The sequence below is a fragment of the Anomaloglossus baeobatrachus genome, chromosome 2 (assembly GCF_048569485.1).
Source record: "Anomaloglossus baeobatrachus isolate aAnoBae1 chromosome 2, aAnoBae1.hap1, whole genome shotgun sequence".
Lineage (NCBI taxonomy): Eukaryota > Metazoa > Chordata > Amphibia > Anura > Aromobatidae > Anomaloglossus > Anomaloglossus baeobatrachus.
In genome coordinates this window covers 647,259,778-647,276,469 of record NC_134354.1, presented here as the reverse complement: position 1 = coordinate 647,276,469, position 16,692 = coordinate 647,259,778, and the positions used below count along the sequence as shown (strand labels likewise).

The 16,692-nt window shown below is 47.3% G+C and overlaps 1 protein-coding gene across 1 annotated transcript; it reads left to right on the top strand.

Moving 5' to 3' along the window:
- The first annotated feature begins 250 nt into the window (after positions 1-250).
- ZC3H10 (zinc finger CCCH-type containing 10) lies at positions 251-11,625 on the top strand. Its single transcript, XM_075336984.1, has 2 exons — positions 251-377; positions 7,984-11,625. Exon 2 carries the CDS (start codon positions 8,092-8,094, stop codon positions 9,325-9,327), a length of 1,236 nt encoding a protein of 411 aa, XP_075193099.1. The 5' UTR covers positions 251-377; positions 7,984-8,091; the 3' UTR covers positions 9,328-11,625.
- Positions 11,626-16,692: the final 5,067 nt, after the last annotated feature.

Sequence of the window (16,692 nt, the reverse complement as noted above, 5' to 3'; positions counted from 1 at the left end):
TTCAGTAGTGAGCCGGCTAAATCAGAGTGGAAAAAATGAGGCCTCAAAAAATCAACTCCGATATAGCCGGCTCACTACTGAAGCAGCTAGATCAGAGTTGATTTTTTGAGGACCACAAAAAATCAACTCTGATCTAGACGCAACCCTCAGGGAAAGGTCTTAACACTACAGCACTCAATCCTATTTCCGGATCCGGCACCAAAGCCACGCCCTCCACGTACATCGCTTACGTAATACGTAAGGTCCGCGTCGGAAGTGGGCGTGTCTACTGCCGCGCGGCCGTGACTGGCAGTTTTGTCGTCGTTGGCGCGTTCTATGTTATCGTGTCCGGTGACGGCGCCCGAAGGTCTGTAGTTGCGGTTACAAAGCGTTACTGGGTACGTATGGTCTTGTAGCGATACCAGCGCAGCGAGCAGGCTCCGTCACGTGTGAATGGCCGCAGCGCTGACGTAGTGGCCCTTATAGCTGGGCCGCGCTCTTCGGGCGGGAGCTGCGGTGTATGAGCGCGAACTGCGGCTGTAATGCTGCGGCCTCCCCAGTGCACAAGTGTTACAGGACGGCGGATTCCCGCCACGCAGCGACGCTCAGTGTCAGCAGCGCTCATAGCCAGGCCGCCATTTCTTAGTTGTTGGAGCACTGCGATTCCCAGCGTGCACTGCCGCCAACACCTGGGGCGAAGGAAGGGTAGCGCTGGGGGAGGAGAGAAAGGGTAGCGCTGGGGGAGGAGAGAAAGGGTAGCGCTGGGGGAGGAGAGGAAGGGTAGCGCTGGGGGAGGAGAGGAAGGGTAGCGCTGGGGGAGGAGAGGAAGGGTAGCGCTGGGGGAGGAGAGGAAGGGTAGCGCTGGGGGAGGAGAGGAAGGGTAGCGCTGGGGGAGGAGAGGAAGGGTAGCGCTGGGGGAGGAGAGGAAGGGTAGCGCTGGGGGAGGAGAGGAAGGGTAGCGCTGGGGGAGGAGAGGAAGGGTAGCGCTGGGGGAGGAGAGGAAGGGTAGCGCTGGGGGAGGAGAGGAAGGGTAGCGCTGGGGGAGGAAGGGTAGCGCTGGGGGAGGAAGGGTAGCGCTGGGGGAGGAAGGGTAAGGGTAGCGCTGGGGGAGGAAGGGTAGCGCTGGGGGAGGGGGAGGAAGGGTAGCGCTGGGGGAGGGGAGAAAGGGTAGCGCTGGGGGAGGGGAGAAAGGGTAGCGCTGGGGGAGGGGAGAAAGGGTAGCGCTGGGGGGAGGAATCATTGAGCCTAATTTATGGTGAAAACCTGCAAATATCCAGTGCACAGTGTAGGTGAATTTCCACTGTAAAGCAGTGAGTGAGCTTTATTAATGGGGAAAAAACAAACCGCTCTTACCTGCAGATATGGGGTTAAAGGGAATCTGTCACCAGACTTGGTGATAAGATGCGGCCACCACCAGTGAGCTCTTATGTGCGGCATTCTGACTTCCTGTATATAAGAGCCCAGGCTGCTGTGTAGAATATACAAATCACTTTATAATACCTAACGGTCACGCTGCAGTGGATTTTAGTTAGATGGGCGTCTCTATTGTCCGGTGCCGCGCCTCCTCTTTCGGCCTTCTTCGTCCTCCTTGTGAAGCCTGTGTGCATGATGCATGCTATGTCATACACACTCGCCGATCCTGCGCAGGCGCACTACAATATTTTGATCTTCGCTGCTCAGGGCAGATCAAAGTGTGCCTGCGCAGGACCTCAGTGCTGTCGAGTGTGGATGATGTAGGATGCGTCATGCACCCTGGCTACAGAAGAAGGATGACAGAGATGGCACCGGAGACACCCATCTGACTAAAATCCACCGCAGCACGACTGTTAGGTGAATATTATAAAGTGATTTTGTGTTCTACACAGCGTCCTGGGCTCTTATATACAGCATGTTAGAATACTGTATACAAGGGCCCACTGGTGGTGGCCGCAGCTTATAGGGCAAAAAACTGGTGACAGGTTCCCTTTAAAGGGAACCAATCACGAGGCTTTTCGTTTATATGCTAAAGCCAGTGCTATACTGGCGCTATCAGGCTGATTCTATACATACCTGTAGTGGTCAGCTCAGATGTTTAGGTTTTGAAATCCAAAAAGTAAAGTTTATAAAATTTGCTGCTTCTTGAGTGACAGCAGCAAAAGAGCAGATAATATATTCATAGTTATCCCCTCCCTCTGTTAGAATTAGCATAAATAAACGATTCACTCTGTTGCAGGACCTGTGAGGTCATGCCCATGTGACCAGAAGGGGTGGGGCCTCATCCACCAAAGCTGGATACCAGGTCACATGGGTATGACCTCACACAGGTCCTGCAAGAGACAAAGTGAATCGTTTGTAAAATATTTATGCTAATTCTAACGGGGAGGGGATAACTGAATTTATTATCTTCTCCATTGCAACTGCCACTCAAGCAGCTGCCGATTTTTATTTATTTCTTTTATTAACTTTTTTGGATTTCAAAACCTAAATATCCGAGCTGACCACTACAGGTATGTATAGAATCAGCCTGATAGTGTCAGTATAGCACTGGCTTTAGGTTATATACGAAAATCCTGGTGATTGGTTCCCTTTAATTACTGAAGTGTATAGCATCTGCTGCCAGGAGGAATTGATCTTATGCCCCCGGCTCTGTCAGAGGAAGGGGCCAGCTTCAGTCACTGCTCTGTGCATGGCTCATCTCCGGCTGCGGGGCTCGGGCAGCTTCAGAACTCTATTAACCCTATATCTGCAGGTTTAATAGCGATTTGTTTTTTTCCATGACAGGTTCCCTTTAAATTCCCACTTCTCTTGCTGATAGTGTAGTACATGGATCACTGAAGTAAGAAAAACAGCCAGCTCACAATCACTGTGCAGTGCAGATCTGATCACGATGCTAGCACAGAGACGCCCTGGCCAGGGCTGGTACATCCAAATAGAAGATAGGATCCAGCGATCTCAAGCAGGCATGGATAAATAAAAACTAGTTTATTCAACACATTAAAATACTCTGCACTGCCACCAACAGAGCTGATGGATAAAGAATATTAATACGTTTCAGCAAACAAAACTCCCCTATTCATGAAATTCATAAATAAGGCATTCTCTATCCATCAGGTCTGTTGGTGTCAGTGCAGATAATTTTAATGTGTTGAGTAAACTAGTTTTTATTTATCCATGCCTGCTTTAGATCTCTGGATCCTGTCTTCTATTTAGTACATGGATTAGTTCACCTTCACAAGGGAATGTCATCAGAAAACAACCTATTAAGCCGTTTAGGATCTGGCCATTATCTCCTGTTTTCCTAACCAGACACATTTTTGAGGAATTAAATATATTTACTCCCGGCAGCAGGTTTCACTATGCAGGCATCGGGCATGTTCAGAATGTTTATTAACCTGCAAATTAACCCCACGTCTACAGGTTAATAGCATTTATATGCATGACAAGTTCCCTTTTAACTTCTTCACGACCATGGACAGATATATCCCGTCATGGAGCGTGTCCCGTTAAGCCCCGCCCCCTGCCGCGGGCAGGCGGCGTTGATCGGCACACATCAGCTGTTTTCAACAGCTGACATGTGTGCCTGCATGTTACGAGTGGAATCGCATTCCACCCGTAACATTAACCCCTTACATCTTGCTGCCAAAGTCTGGCAGTGAGATGTATATACGCGCGGTGAAGATTTTCACTTACCGCCGCCCCCCCACCGGAAGTCACGTGAGTGATCACGTGACTTTCGGTAGTTGCCATCGTAGCACAGGGTCATGTGATCACGCCTGCAGCTATGACAATTCACTTTCGTTGTCCCTCGGCCGGGAGCAGAGAGAAACAGGAAGTGACTGTATCTGCTGTACAGCTGTGATCAGAAGATAGATAAGAGCGATCGGATTGCTGATCGCTATCGCCCCCTAGGGGGACTAGTAAAATAAAAAAAAGTTTTAAAAAATAATAAAAAAAAAAACCCTAAAAGTTCAAATCACCCCCCTTTCCCCTCATTGAAAATTAAAGGGTTAAAAAATATACACATTTGGTATCGCCGCATTCAGAAATGCCCGATCTATCAAAATATAAAATCAATTAATCTGATTGGTAAACGGCGTAGTGGCAAAAAAATTCCAAACGCCAAAATTACGTTTTTTGGTCGCCGCAAGTTTTACGGAAAATGCAATAACAGGCGATCAAAACGTAGCATCTGCGCAAAAATGGTACCATGAGAAACATCCGCTCAAGACGCAAAAAATAAGCAGTCACTGAGCCATAGATCCCAAAAAATGAGAACTCTACGGTTTTCGGAAAATGGCGCAAAACGTACGCCACTTTTATTGGACAAGCTTGTGAATTTTTTTTTAACCCCTTAAATACAAGTAAACCTATACATGTTTGGTGTCTACAAACTCGCACCGACCTCAGGCATCATACCCACACATCAGTTTTACCATATAGTGAACACCGTGAATAAAACATCCCAAAAACTATTGTGCCATTACACTTTTTTTGCAGTTTTTCCACACTTGGAATTTTTTTGCTGTTTTCCAGTACACCATATGGTAAAACTTATGGTTTCATTTAAAAGTACAACTTGTCCCGCAAAAAACAAGCCCTCATATGCCAAGATTGACGGAAAAATAAAAAAGTTACGGCTCTCGGAAGAAGGGGAGCAAAAAACAAAAACGCAAAGTGCCCCGGGGCTGAAGGGGTTAAAGAGAACCTGACAGCAGATATTTGCTTCCCAAACTGTAGGCAACATGGCTGTATGTTTCTCTGAAATGCTACAGTGCTTCAGAGAAAAACATACTTTAGTAGCCGCTACATGGCGGATTAGTTGAACAGCTGGGTCCCTATCCACTGTAGGTGACTGACAGGTCTCTGCCTACGTACGTGCACATGTAGGCAGCAATCGGTCAATCCAGAGCAGTGGGTGGGAAGAAGTTGTCGGGGCCCCATCTCTCGGACTAGTTACTGCATGGATTGGTCCCCAGCTGACTATTAAAGTATGTTTGTTATTCTGTGAAACACAGCAACATTCGAGTCATATAGCCAGTGCCTGAAACATGCTGCCCACGGATTGAGCAGCGTGTATCAGCTGTCAGCTTCCGTTTAACACTGCCTGACTAGGTCACATGAGACTTGGTCCAACCACATCTCCAGCACTGATAAGCAAAGTAGCTCATGGGCAATGTAAAATGTACACAGAGAGATGTGGTGTTGGCGGAGGCAGCTTTCTGAGCCCTGCTACATCTAAGAACTCTTGATTGTGTCCCAACTGCTGCACCCAGTAAACCATGTGATAAATCATTGGATTCAGGATCTCTTTTCCTACCGCATGCTGTTCTAAGATGAGATAGTAAAAATTTGCTGACAAATTCCCTTTAAAAGGGTTCTTTAGTAAAATTTTATTGATTACTTCCCCCTTTGCTGATCCTGTTTGGATGACTTAAGGCTAGGTTAGCAATATTATTTGATCTGGCAACACCTCAAAGGCTAAAGTCCTATATATCCTGGGCTCTGCTGACATTAGGGGATCTCCTTCAAAATCTTTGAAAAACTGGATCAGCTGGAACCCCAAAGAGAGCCATTCACTATTCTCCATTCACTCCATTACAGTAGGGACTCTTCTTTTTAGGCTGACACGAGCTTAGTGTACCGCAATATTGTCTGCCTAAAACATTTGGGCACTGATGGTATGGACCCAAAGTTTCTTCATCCGTCCCATTATATGTATAGGCTTTGTCAGGGGTTTCATCTGAATCCTGTTTTTTAGGCCTTACAGTACTTGCATATGTCTGAGCGAGGCCTAAAATACATTTCTGCCCACAATGTTCATTTGTAGTAAAGCAGATATTAGTGCTGTTTAGTAACTAATGTTGTGGAAATGTGACAAAATAGGATTGCACTGACTATTCAGTTATGGGGGAATGTCCACCTCAATAAAACTGTAAATGTGGGCAACTGTCAAAAGGCTGCATTCACATACATGGGATGTGTTCACAGCTGAAAGCCACGGCGACCTCTGAACTGTGTGACCCAGAATCTCTTTAGTATACAGGGTCTTATGGGTGAAGCGGTGGTTCCTAAAGGGAATCTGTCACCAGTTTTTTGCCACCTAATTTGAGAGCAGTATAACTTAGGGGCAGAGATCCTGATTCTAGTGGTGTCACTTACTGGGCTGCTTAGTGTAGTTTTGATAATCTGCTGACTACACATTGATTTTATCATTACAGGACTACTTGGCGTGCTGCCAGGTAGTCCAGCATATTCATGAGCTCTGTATAACTGCTAGATCTGCAGCAGAGAAAACTTTGATTTTATTAAAATAACAGATCAGCAAGTGACACATCGCTGGAATCAGGGTCTCTGCCTCTACATTATTCTGCGCTCAAATTTGGTGACACACTTATGGGGTGAGGATCTGCTGCTGACACTGTTATGGGGTAATGTCCTGCTCATATACTCCCCAGCCTGCTCATATATACTCCCCAGCCTGCTCATATATACTCCCCAGCCTGCTCATATATACTCCCCAGCCTGCTCATATATACTCCCCAGCCTGCTCATATATACTCCCCAGCCTGCTCACATATACTCCCCCAGGCTGCTCACATATACTCCCCCAGGCTGCTCACATATACTCCCCCAGGCTGCTCACATATACTCCCCCAGGCTGCTCACATATACTCCCCCAGGCTGCTCACATATACTCCCCCAGGCTGCTCACATATACTCCCCCAGGCTGCTCACATATACTCCCCCAGGCTGCTCACATATACTCCCCCAGGCTGCTCACATATACTCCCCCAGGCTGCTCACATATACTCCCCCAGGCTGCTCACATATACTCCCCCAGGCTGCTCACATATACTCCCCCAGGCTGCTCACATATACTCCCCCAGGCTGCTCACATATACTCCCCCAGGCTGCTCACATATACTCCCCCAGGCTGCTCACATATACTCCCCCAGGCTGCTCACATATACTCCCCCATCATCCTGGTGTATGGCCGCATCCTGTGGCACATAAAAAAAAATAAACGTTCATACTCACCTTACCTCACCTCACTCCCTGCAGCACCACTCCTCTCACCGTCTATGTCAGCGGCATCGTTCCCCTGCAGCATCGCGATCTCCTGTCTGTGCCGGCGGCTGCGTGGGGACACGTGCGCACAGCGATGACGTCATCGCTGTGCGCCGCTAGTCTTCACGCAAGTCAGCTGACCGTCACAGACCGGAGGAGATCGCGGTGCTGCAGGGGAACGGTGAGTAATGTGTACTGATTCACTGCCCCCCGCACTGATGATGATGATGCATGGGGGGCAGTGAATACAGCCGCACATGATCACTCGAGGCTGCAGTTGCCAGGGGTGATCATGGGGGCCGGCTGTTTATCCCCCGCCCATCATCCTGCCCACCTGTCAGTGCCTGCTTCAGCGCTGAGGGAGGATGGGCGTGCATATTAAATGAGCGGGTCCACGTGGTCACGGCAGGCTGCTACAGCCTGCTCGTGCCCCGATGACCCGCTCCACCGCAGCACCCTCATTCCCCGCAGCCCTATATTCAGACCATAAGACGCACCCCCCCCTTTCCCCCAACATTTGGGGGGAAAAAAGTGCGTCTTATGGTCCGAAAAATACGGTAATTTGTGGCACGGCACTACACAATTTTTTGGGGACAGAATCTGGCTTCTACTCATTAGTAAATGTGGGCCACATTTGTAAGTTTTGAGGGGTTTTTTAGTCCCCCCTAGGGTTTATTCAAACTGCTGCCACTGATTTTTCCATGCAGCAGAGTACCATGTAATTTGCCGCACACCCCCATGTTATACAGTTATCTGCCATGGGTTGATTTACCAGTCCGTTTGTGTTTTAGCAATGCTAGGTAACTATCGACAGTACAGAATTTGTGGCCAGAAAAATTACCCCATCTGTATACACTTGAATGGACAGCATTATCTGCTATTGTGCAATATAAACTATTTTATAGCTCACCGTTGTGCCTAATATATTATTGCTGAATGTAATGTTCTCTCTTACAGCTTTTACGCAGAGCGCTTTGCCGGGTGCATCTCACATACTAAGGCGCAGCGATAATTGTTGGCGAGTTTAAAAAGCAAACAAGCATACAAATAAGCGCTGCTAAAACCATGCCGAACAGGGAAAATTATGCAAATTGCACCAACAGTGCTAGCGTCAGCAGTGAGGAAGCAACGTCCGCTGTGGATTTTGTATGTCGTGACTTTCTCCGCAATGTATGCAAGCGAGGGAAGCGCTGCCGCTTTAAGCATCCAGAAACCGATGACGTTTCTGATCTTGGGGTGCAAAAGAATGAATTTGTCTTCTGTCACGACTTTCAGAATAATCAGTGCATTCGCAGCAGCTGCCGATTCATTCACGGTACTAAAGATGATGAAGAGCACTATAAGAAAACCGGAGAGTTGCCTCCTCGCTTGCGACAGAAGGTAGCTGCTGGTCTTGGCTTGTCACCTACTGACCTGCCTAGTAAAGATGAGATTCCAATCTGTCGTGACTTCCTAAAAGGTAATTGTCAGCGTGATAGTAGGTGCAAGTTTCACCATTTGCAAAGGGACTATGATTATCAGTATTCTTGTGATAGGAGGGGAGGGGTCCTGAATACTGGCTTGAGTTCTGGAGGCATGCCTACTACCACTGCACGTTCTTTTGAACATTTTGGAGGACTTGATGGGATTTCAGAAACTGAACACTTTTCATCCTCCTTTCGTTACGGTGATCATTTTGATGATCCTGTGATGAAAAGGAGGCGATTAGGATACGATGGATACTACGGTACAACGGGTGTGGATTACCATCTGTTGGAAGAAGAAAATTCAATGCTTAGGAGGCGTATTGAGGATCTGAAAAAGCAACTCTCTGTTCTGGCAGCAACCAATGAAATTTTGCTGGATCAGAATGCCCAGTTTCGTAATCAAGCCAAGGTGGTAACTCTAAGTACCCTGAGCACCACAGCCCCAACCAGTGATCAAGGAGTGCGAACAGTGACCAATTATAATCATGGAATTGCGCAAACCCACACCACGTTGAGCAGCCAGGCATTGCAGCCCCGAGCAGTCACGCAGCAGGAACTGGTGGCTTCCAGTGGCGCCCCTGCTAGTGCACAGTCCAATGCAGCCTCTCAATTAAATCCTGAGATTACACCACTGTCTGCTGCGCTGGCGCAAACCATTGCTCAAGGCATGGCGCCTCCGCCTGTCTCCATGGCACCTGTAGCAGTGTCTTGTGCCCCGGTGGCTGTTTCTATGGCTCAGCCCCTTCCTGGCATCACCATGAGTCATGCCACTTCACCAATGGTGACATATCCCATTGCTTCACAAAGCATGCGCATAACTGCCATGCCTCACTAACCTGTCTGTGCCCTTGATATCCAGCACCCTGGAAACATTTTGCCAAGGTAGTGGGTGCAATCAGTGAGGTAGATTGTTGATAGGTAGAGGGTTAAATGTGTGTTAGAGCAAAGGATAAGGAAATGTATGTACACAAGAATAGTCAAGATTTTACAAAGCCTGGTTTTCTTTGTTTTTAATTAACACTTCTATACATGTTGTTTTGTGTTCACAATACACGACCCAAGTTACTGCAATTAAAAGAAAATAAGGAAGGATTGTTTTTGTTTCCCTGCCCCGATCCACAAAGTGGTTACCTGGAGATTATGAACAGGACTCCCAAAAATATAGCTGTCCTTTTAGTTATCAATCGTAAAATCTAAGATGAGCAAACACTCTACAAATGTCACCTGATGCATTAGGATATACACAGAATAGACTATTAAGGTGGCTGACATTAGTGTTACACGGACGTGGTGGTGCCCATTCTAAAGGAGCCCATTAAACATTTCTTCAATTATTTATGTATAGAGCCTGTGCTTTTGTGAGATGAAGCAAAATCTTACATGCATAATCCTTTGTGTAGAACGACAACCTGTTCCCCAAAATGTTTTGTATATACAGTTTAATCCTATTTTTTTTTTTTTTTTAATTTGAAATAGCCGTACACACCACACTCAGCTGAGCATGCCTGTTGATGGGGCATTAAAGGGAACCTTTCTCCATGAAAATCTGCATCTGCAGACATCATGTTATAGGGCAGGGGGAGCTGAGCAAATTGATATAGCTCTGTGAGAAAGGGTTCAGTTTAACTAGTGATTTATTAATTTACACCTCTGCTCTTTCTGGTATTCTTGGTCTAGTGATCAGAGACTGACCGCTTTCTTTGTACGATTGTGAATATTGAGATAGCTGTCAAAAACAGATAGGACCCACTGAATCGAAAATCCCAGAAAAAGCAAAGGATTAAATCCATAAAACACAAGTTAGGGGTACTTCTCACATAGCAAGATCGCTGCGGAGTCACGGTTTTTGTGACGCACCAGTGACCTTATCAGCGATCTCGCTGTGTGTGACACTAAGCAGCGACCTGGCCCCTGCTGTGAAATTGCTGATCGTTACACACAGTGCTGGATCATTTTTTTGGACGTTGCTCTCCCGCTGTGAAGCACACATCGCTGTGTTTGACAGAGAGAGAGAGCAACAATCTGAATGTGCAGGGATCCGGTGTCTGGAAGCTGCGGATGCTGGTAACCAAGGTACACATCGGGTAACTAAGCGAAGCGCTTTACTTGATTACCCGATATTTACCTTGGTTACTAGCGTACACCGCACTCAGGCTGCCAGTGCTTGCTCCCTGCACACGTAGCCAGAGTACACATCGGGTAACTATATAAGTGAAGCGCTTTGCTTAGTAACTCGATGTGTACCCTGGCTACGAGTGCAGGGAGCCAGCGCTAAGCAGTGTGCGCTGGTAACCAGGGTAAATATCGGGTAACCAAGCAAAGCATTTTGCTTAGTTACCCGATATTTACCTTGGTTACCAAGCGCAGCATCGTTTCCACAAGTCGCTGGTGAGATCTGCCTAATTGACAGCTCACCAGCAACCATGTAGCGACGCACCAGCGATCCTGACCAGGTCATATCGTGGTCGGAATCGCTGGTACGTCGTTTAGTGAGACGGTACCCTTAGGTCAGGATTAGATGGCCATATCACTTGGACTGGGACTAGTCGGCGGCTCTCCTGACCCGAACATAACAGCTTCCTGTATTTCTATGCCGCTCTGATGTTCTGGTCAGGAGAGCCTCAAGCTGTTCCTGGCATTTTTTATGCCATTTTCTTCAGTGATATATGGTTGTCTGACCTTGGCTTTATGCTGAGACTATTCTCAGAAGATTATCTACTCAACTCCCCCTGCTCTATAAGATGGCGCTTGCAGATTGTATTGTATATTCATGGTGACTGGTTCCCTTTAAGGAGATGGCTCTTGTCTAAATAGGCCTTCAGATGCACAGCTATACTATGTGTATGTCCTGTTTAATTGTAAAAATAATTACCAATGTAGCTCCATGCTTCTTGTCTACAATATTTCCATAATCTGGTAGAAAATTGGAATATATGCTTCCCCTGAAGAATGATCCAGAATTAATGGGCTAAGTTAAAACTGTGCATTGTATTTTGTTTTGTCTAGGATTGCTTATTACTGTGATCTTTTTTTGCATGTTGAATGGCAGCAGTATATTAGTTCTGTTACTGTAATGTAGAAGATAACATGATTGTGTAGAATTCTTGTGACGTATATAAAGTCTCTAAACATATTTACCGAGTCTCGTTGTTGTTACTCAAAATCTGGAGATGGTTTGTGGATGCTGTAATAGTTATTATATGCCACAGGTGAGTTTGAATGAAAATCACATGCTTTAAACAATGTATGTATGTATATCTGTGTGTCTGTATGTATATACCGTATTTTTTGTTTTATAAGACGCACCCCAAATTTAGAGCTAAAAAGGTAAAAAAAAAAGGGTCTGTGTTGTACTCCGGTGTTGTCTTACCGGAGGGGGGCAGTGTTGGTGATGCCACAGGAGGCAGAGGCTTTGCTAGCAGCGGCGGTGGCACAGTGGTGGAGCAGGCTGGTGCGGTGAGCGTCCCAGTCTGTCCGTGGTCCCAGTTCAAATGATGGTGCCTGGAGCGGCGCATCCAAGAGCTCCATCTGCGCACCGCTGACTCACAGCGCAATCATTTGAAACTGGGACACCTGTCGCACAGCCGCTCGCCCGCCCGCACAGAGTTGCAGCCAGCAGGCCGGCCGCCCGCACAGAGGCAGCCGGCACCGACAGTCGCCCAAACGCACCCAGTCACCGCACAGACAGCCCCCCCTGGTAAGCTATATTCAGATTTTAAGACACACCTCTCATTTTCCTCCCAAATTTTTGGGAGAAAGTGTGTCTTATAATCCGAAAAATACGATGTGTGTGTGTTCACAACAGTGAGTACATCACTCACCTTTTTGAAGTTACTGTATTTTATATCTTTTCTGCTGGCAACGAAAGTGAGTACTCCCTAAGTGACATTAGCCAAATTGTGACTAATTAGCCATTTTCTCGCTCTGGTGTCGTGTGACTCAGTGTTAGAAGGTCACAGGTGTGTGAATGGGGACCAGGTGTGTTAAATTTGGTGGTATCACTCACATAATCTCTCATACTGGAAGTTCAACATGGCACTGCATGTCCAAAAATTGAGGATCTGGAAAAAATATTCTTGTTCTATAAGATGATGTCCTAGGCCAGTGATGGCGAACCTATAGCACGCGTGCCAGACAGGGCACGCAGAACCCTTTGTGCTGGGCACGCGCACTGTTGCCACAATCAGCCACTTTCAACTGCCGATATGATCGCGCTGGCAGTTCAAAGTGGTGTTTAGCAGAGGAAACATTTCTCCTCCCTCTGACACACCTCCTCTCCTGGGCCGCAGGCCTGTTGCCTAGGAGATGGAGGAGCGTCAGTAGGCGGCGCCGGCGTCTTGTGGCCGCGCGATGGAGCGGGTGCTAGAAGGTGAGGTTTTTTTTTTTTAAGCTGTGCGGCTGTGAAAAGGTGTTGGGGGATAGTGCCAGCACGGGGCAAACATGGAGAGCATGGGGCAAACATGGCTGCAAGGATGGGGGAAACGTGCAAAGAGGGAGAGAAACATGGCTGCAACGATGGGGGAAACATGAGTGCAAGGATGGGGGGGAAACATGCCAGGATGGGGTACATTTAGCAGGAAGGGGTACATTTACCAGGATGGGGGGGATACATTTACCAGGATGGGGGGGAAACATGCCAGGAAGGGTAACATTTAGCAGGCAGGGTAACATTTAGCAGGAAAGGGGACATTTACCAGGATAAGGGAACATGCCTGGATGAGGTACATTTACCAGGATGGAGTCATTTAACAGCATTGGGGTACATTTACCAGGATGGGGTACATTTACCAGGAATGGGGTACATTTACCAGGATGGGGAATATGCTGGGATGGGGTACATTTACCAGGATGGGGCCATAATGTGGACAAATATACCAGAATGTAGGAAATATATATCCGTATGGGGGACATGTTTACCAGGAAGTGGCCAGGAAGGGGACAGAACTACACAATGAAGGGGGAGGGGAGCAATTCGCACGTCTTTATGGGATTTCAAGATGTTCAGACTTTGAAATGTAGATGTGGATTACAGGGTGACATCTGATTGCATTCCATGCTAAAATCTCTGCCTAATATGCTGCAACTGTTTCCAGAAAGATCAATCCAACTGCTGTGTCTGGAAAGGGCAGGGGCTCAGCTTCAATGTGTGATAAGCACGAATGAGCGTGATGCCCCCTGCTGAAGAGAAGAGAAGACTGCAAAAGTTAGGTTACAATCAATTATTTACATAATAGGATTGGTTGGCACTTCGGGAAAAAAAATGGTTTTAGGGCTACAGTTTGGGCACTCTGCCTGTGAAAGGTTCGCCATGACTGTCCTAGGCTATAAGACTGCCAGCACCTTGCAACTGCTACGGCATGGTGACCAAGACCATACAGTGGTTTAACAAGACAGGTTCAATGCAGAACAGGCTTCACCATTGTCAACTAAAGAAGTTGAGTGCACGTGCTCAACATCCTATCCATAGGTTATCGTTTCAAAATAGACATGTAACTGCTGCCAGCATTGCAGCAGAGCTAGAGGTGGAATATCAGCCTGTCTGTGCTCAGATCATACACTGCATCATATTTGTCTGCATGGCTGTAGTCCCAAAAGGAAACCCACAGACATTTTGCTCAAGGCCAGCAGTCTCAGGATATAAATTACTGAACCATGTCCTGTCATCTGAGAGCAAGATAAGCTTATTTGGTTTTGATGGTCTCAAGTGCGTGTAATGCCAACCAAGGGAGTACAGAAACAAGTATGTGTTGCCTACAGTCAAGCATAGTGGTGGGAATGTCATGGTTTGGGGCTGCATAAGTGCTGCTGACTGTGGGCAGATTGAGGGAACCATGAATGCCAACATGTACTACCCTGTTTCCCCAAAAATAAGACACTGTCTTATTATTTTTTTTTGCCCTGAAAAAAAACACTAGGTCCTATTTTTTCAGGGGGTGTCTTATTCTCAAGGAGACATGGTTTGCGGTAAGTTTACCCCCCACAAAAAGTAGACCCACCCTTCCCAGGATCGTCATACTTACCAGCCCCGGGCGTCTGTGTGGCTCCCAGATCTCCCCGTGATCTCCCAGCAGGTATGCTGCATGCTGTTCTCCCCTGCATCTGGCTGACACTTGCATAGATCATACTCATACAGACACACTCACATCACATTCCACATCATTCCTCCCTGTTATCTCCCAGCAGCTGTGCTCCCCTGCGTCTGTCCGACACTCACATCCTAACTCACATATCAGAACACAGTCACACATCCGATCGCATGCATACATACATACATACATACACACACTCACGAAATCACACATACCGGTACAATTGCGCACACATACTAACAACATCCGGAGATACCACATGCTTTTGGCCATGTGATCCTCTGGCAGGCCATGTGATCCTCTGGCAGGTCCTGAAAGCTCACTGCACAGCGTCGCAGGTCATTACGCCGCTGAGAAGCAAGCAAAATCGCTGGATGTGGTGAGTGTATGGATGCGATCTGTAGTGTGTGTGTATGTGTGTGTTCCGCTGCAGGACCTTGATGCACTCACCTGCTCCCGGTCGGCGTCTGGTGAGTATGATCGCAGGGTCTTTTATCTTCTTTCTTCTGTCCTGAAGTGTCCTGCAATGTCTAACTTTTTTACCGCCGCATGACACATTATTGACCGCGGCTAGGTCTTATTTTCGGGGGATGTCTTATATGTAAGCTTCCCTGAAAATTCCTGCTAGGTCTTTTTTTTGGGGGGGGGAGGTCTTATTTTCGGGGAAACATGGTATGACAGAGAAGCAGAGTATGATTCTATCCTTTTGGAAACTGGGCCACAGGGTAGTATTCCAACATAACCCCAAACACACCTCCAAGACAACCACTGCCTTGCTAAAGAAACTGAGGTTAAAGGTTCTGGACTGCCAAGCAGGTCTACAGCCCTCAACTCTATTGAGCATCTGTGGGGCATCCTCAAACGGAAGGCAGAGGGGCGCAAGGTGTCTAACGTTCCCCAGCTTCGTGTTGTCATCATGGAGGAGGGGAAGAGGATGCCAGTGGCAACCTGTGCAGCTTAAAGGGATCCTATCACCATTTTTTCCCACTATGAAACCAAAAGTGTCACCTTCTGCAGCTCCTGGGCTGCATTCTATGAAGGTGCACCTTGTGCCCTGACTCCCCTTGCAGACCCTGAATATAACTTTATAAAACCTCATCAATAGGTATGCTAATGACCTGTGGGGTTCGGATGGGTGTGTTCATTTTCGTCTCCTGTCCCTCCTTGTGGCCTTCTTCGCCATCCTCCTTTCATGATTGACATGATGACACCGCCGTCATCATACACACTGCTCTGCAAAATCTTGCGTCTGTGCAGTCATTCCACCGGCTTGTGCAGGTGCAGTTCGCCCTCGTGCGAGCCGGGTGTTTGCGCAAGCGCGATAATATGGTCGGGCACGAGCATGACGCTGGGGATGTCATGCAGATTGCCAACAATAATCTCGCGCATGCGCAAACACTGCACCGGCTTGCGCGAGGGTGAACTGCGTCTGCGCGAGTCAGGAGAATGACTGCACAGACGCGAGATTTGCCTGAGCAGCATGCATGATGACGGCGGCGGCATCATCACATCATTCATGAAAGGAGGATGGCGAAGAAGGCCACAAGGAGGGACAGAAGATGAAAATGAGCATGCCCATCTGAGCCCCACAGGTCATTAGCACACCTAACGGTCAGGTTTTATAAAGTTATATTTGGGGTCTGTAAGGGGAGTCGGGGCACAAGGTGCACCTTCATAGAGTGCAGCCTAGGAGCTGCAGAAGGTGACACTTTTGCTTTCATAGTTAAAAAAAAATGGTGACAGGTTCCCTTTAAGTAAACTCCATACTCAAGAGAATTGAGGCAGTGCATGAAAATAATGGCAGCAAAACAAAATCTTGACAATTTGGCATAATTTGGCCATTTTTATTTAGGAGTGTAGTTATTTTATTGCCAGCAGTTTAATGCCTGTGTGTTGTTAATTAGAGGGCACACCAAATTTGCACTGTTAAACAAGCTATACACTGACTCATATTTTTTTTGACTGTAAGACACATTTTTTCGCCCAAAAAATGTTGGTGGAAAGTGAGGGGATGCATCTCATAGGAGCGGGGTACAGGAGGGAGAAGCGGGGCTAACTGCCTGCTAATAAAGTAAATGAATATTCACTGCTCCACACACCTATAAGGCCCT

Coding starts and splice junctions, on each gene's coding strand:
- ZC3H10 (XM_075336984.1), top strand. CDS start 8,092: ATGCCGAACAGGGAAAATTATGCAAATTGCACCAACAGTGCTAGCGTC.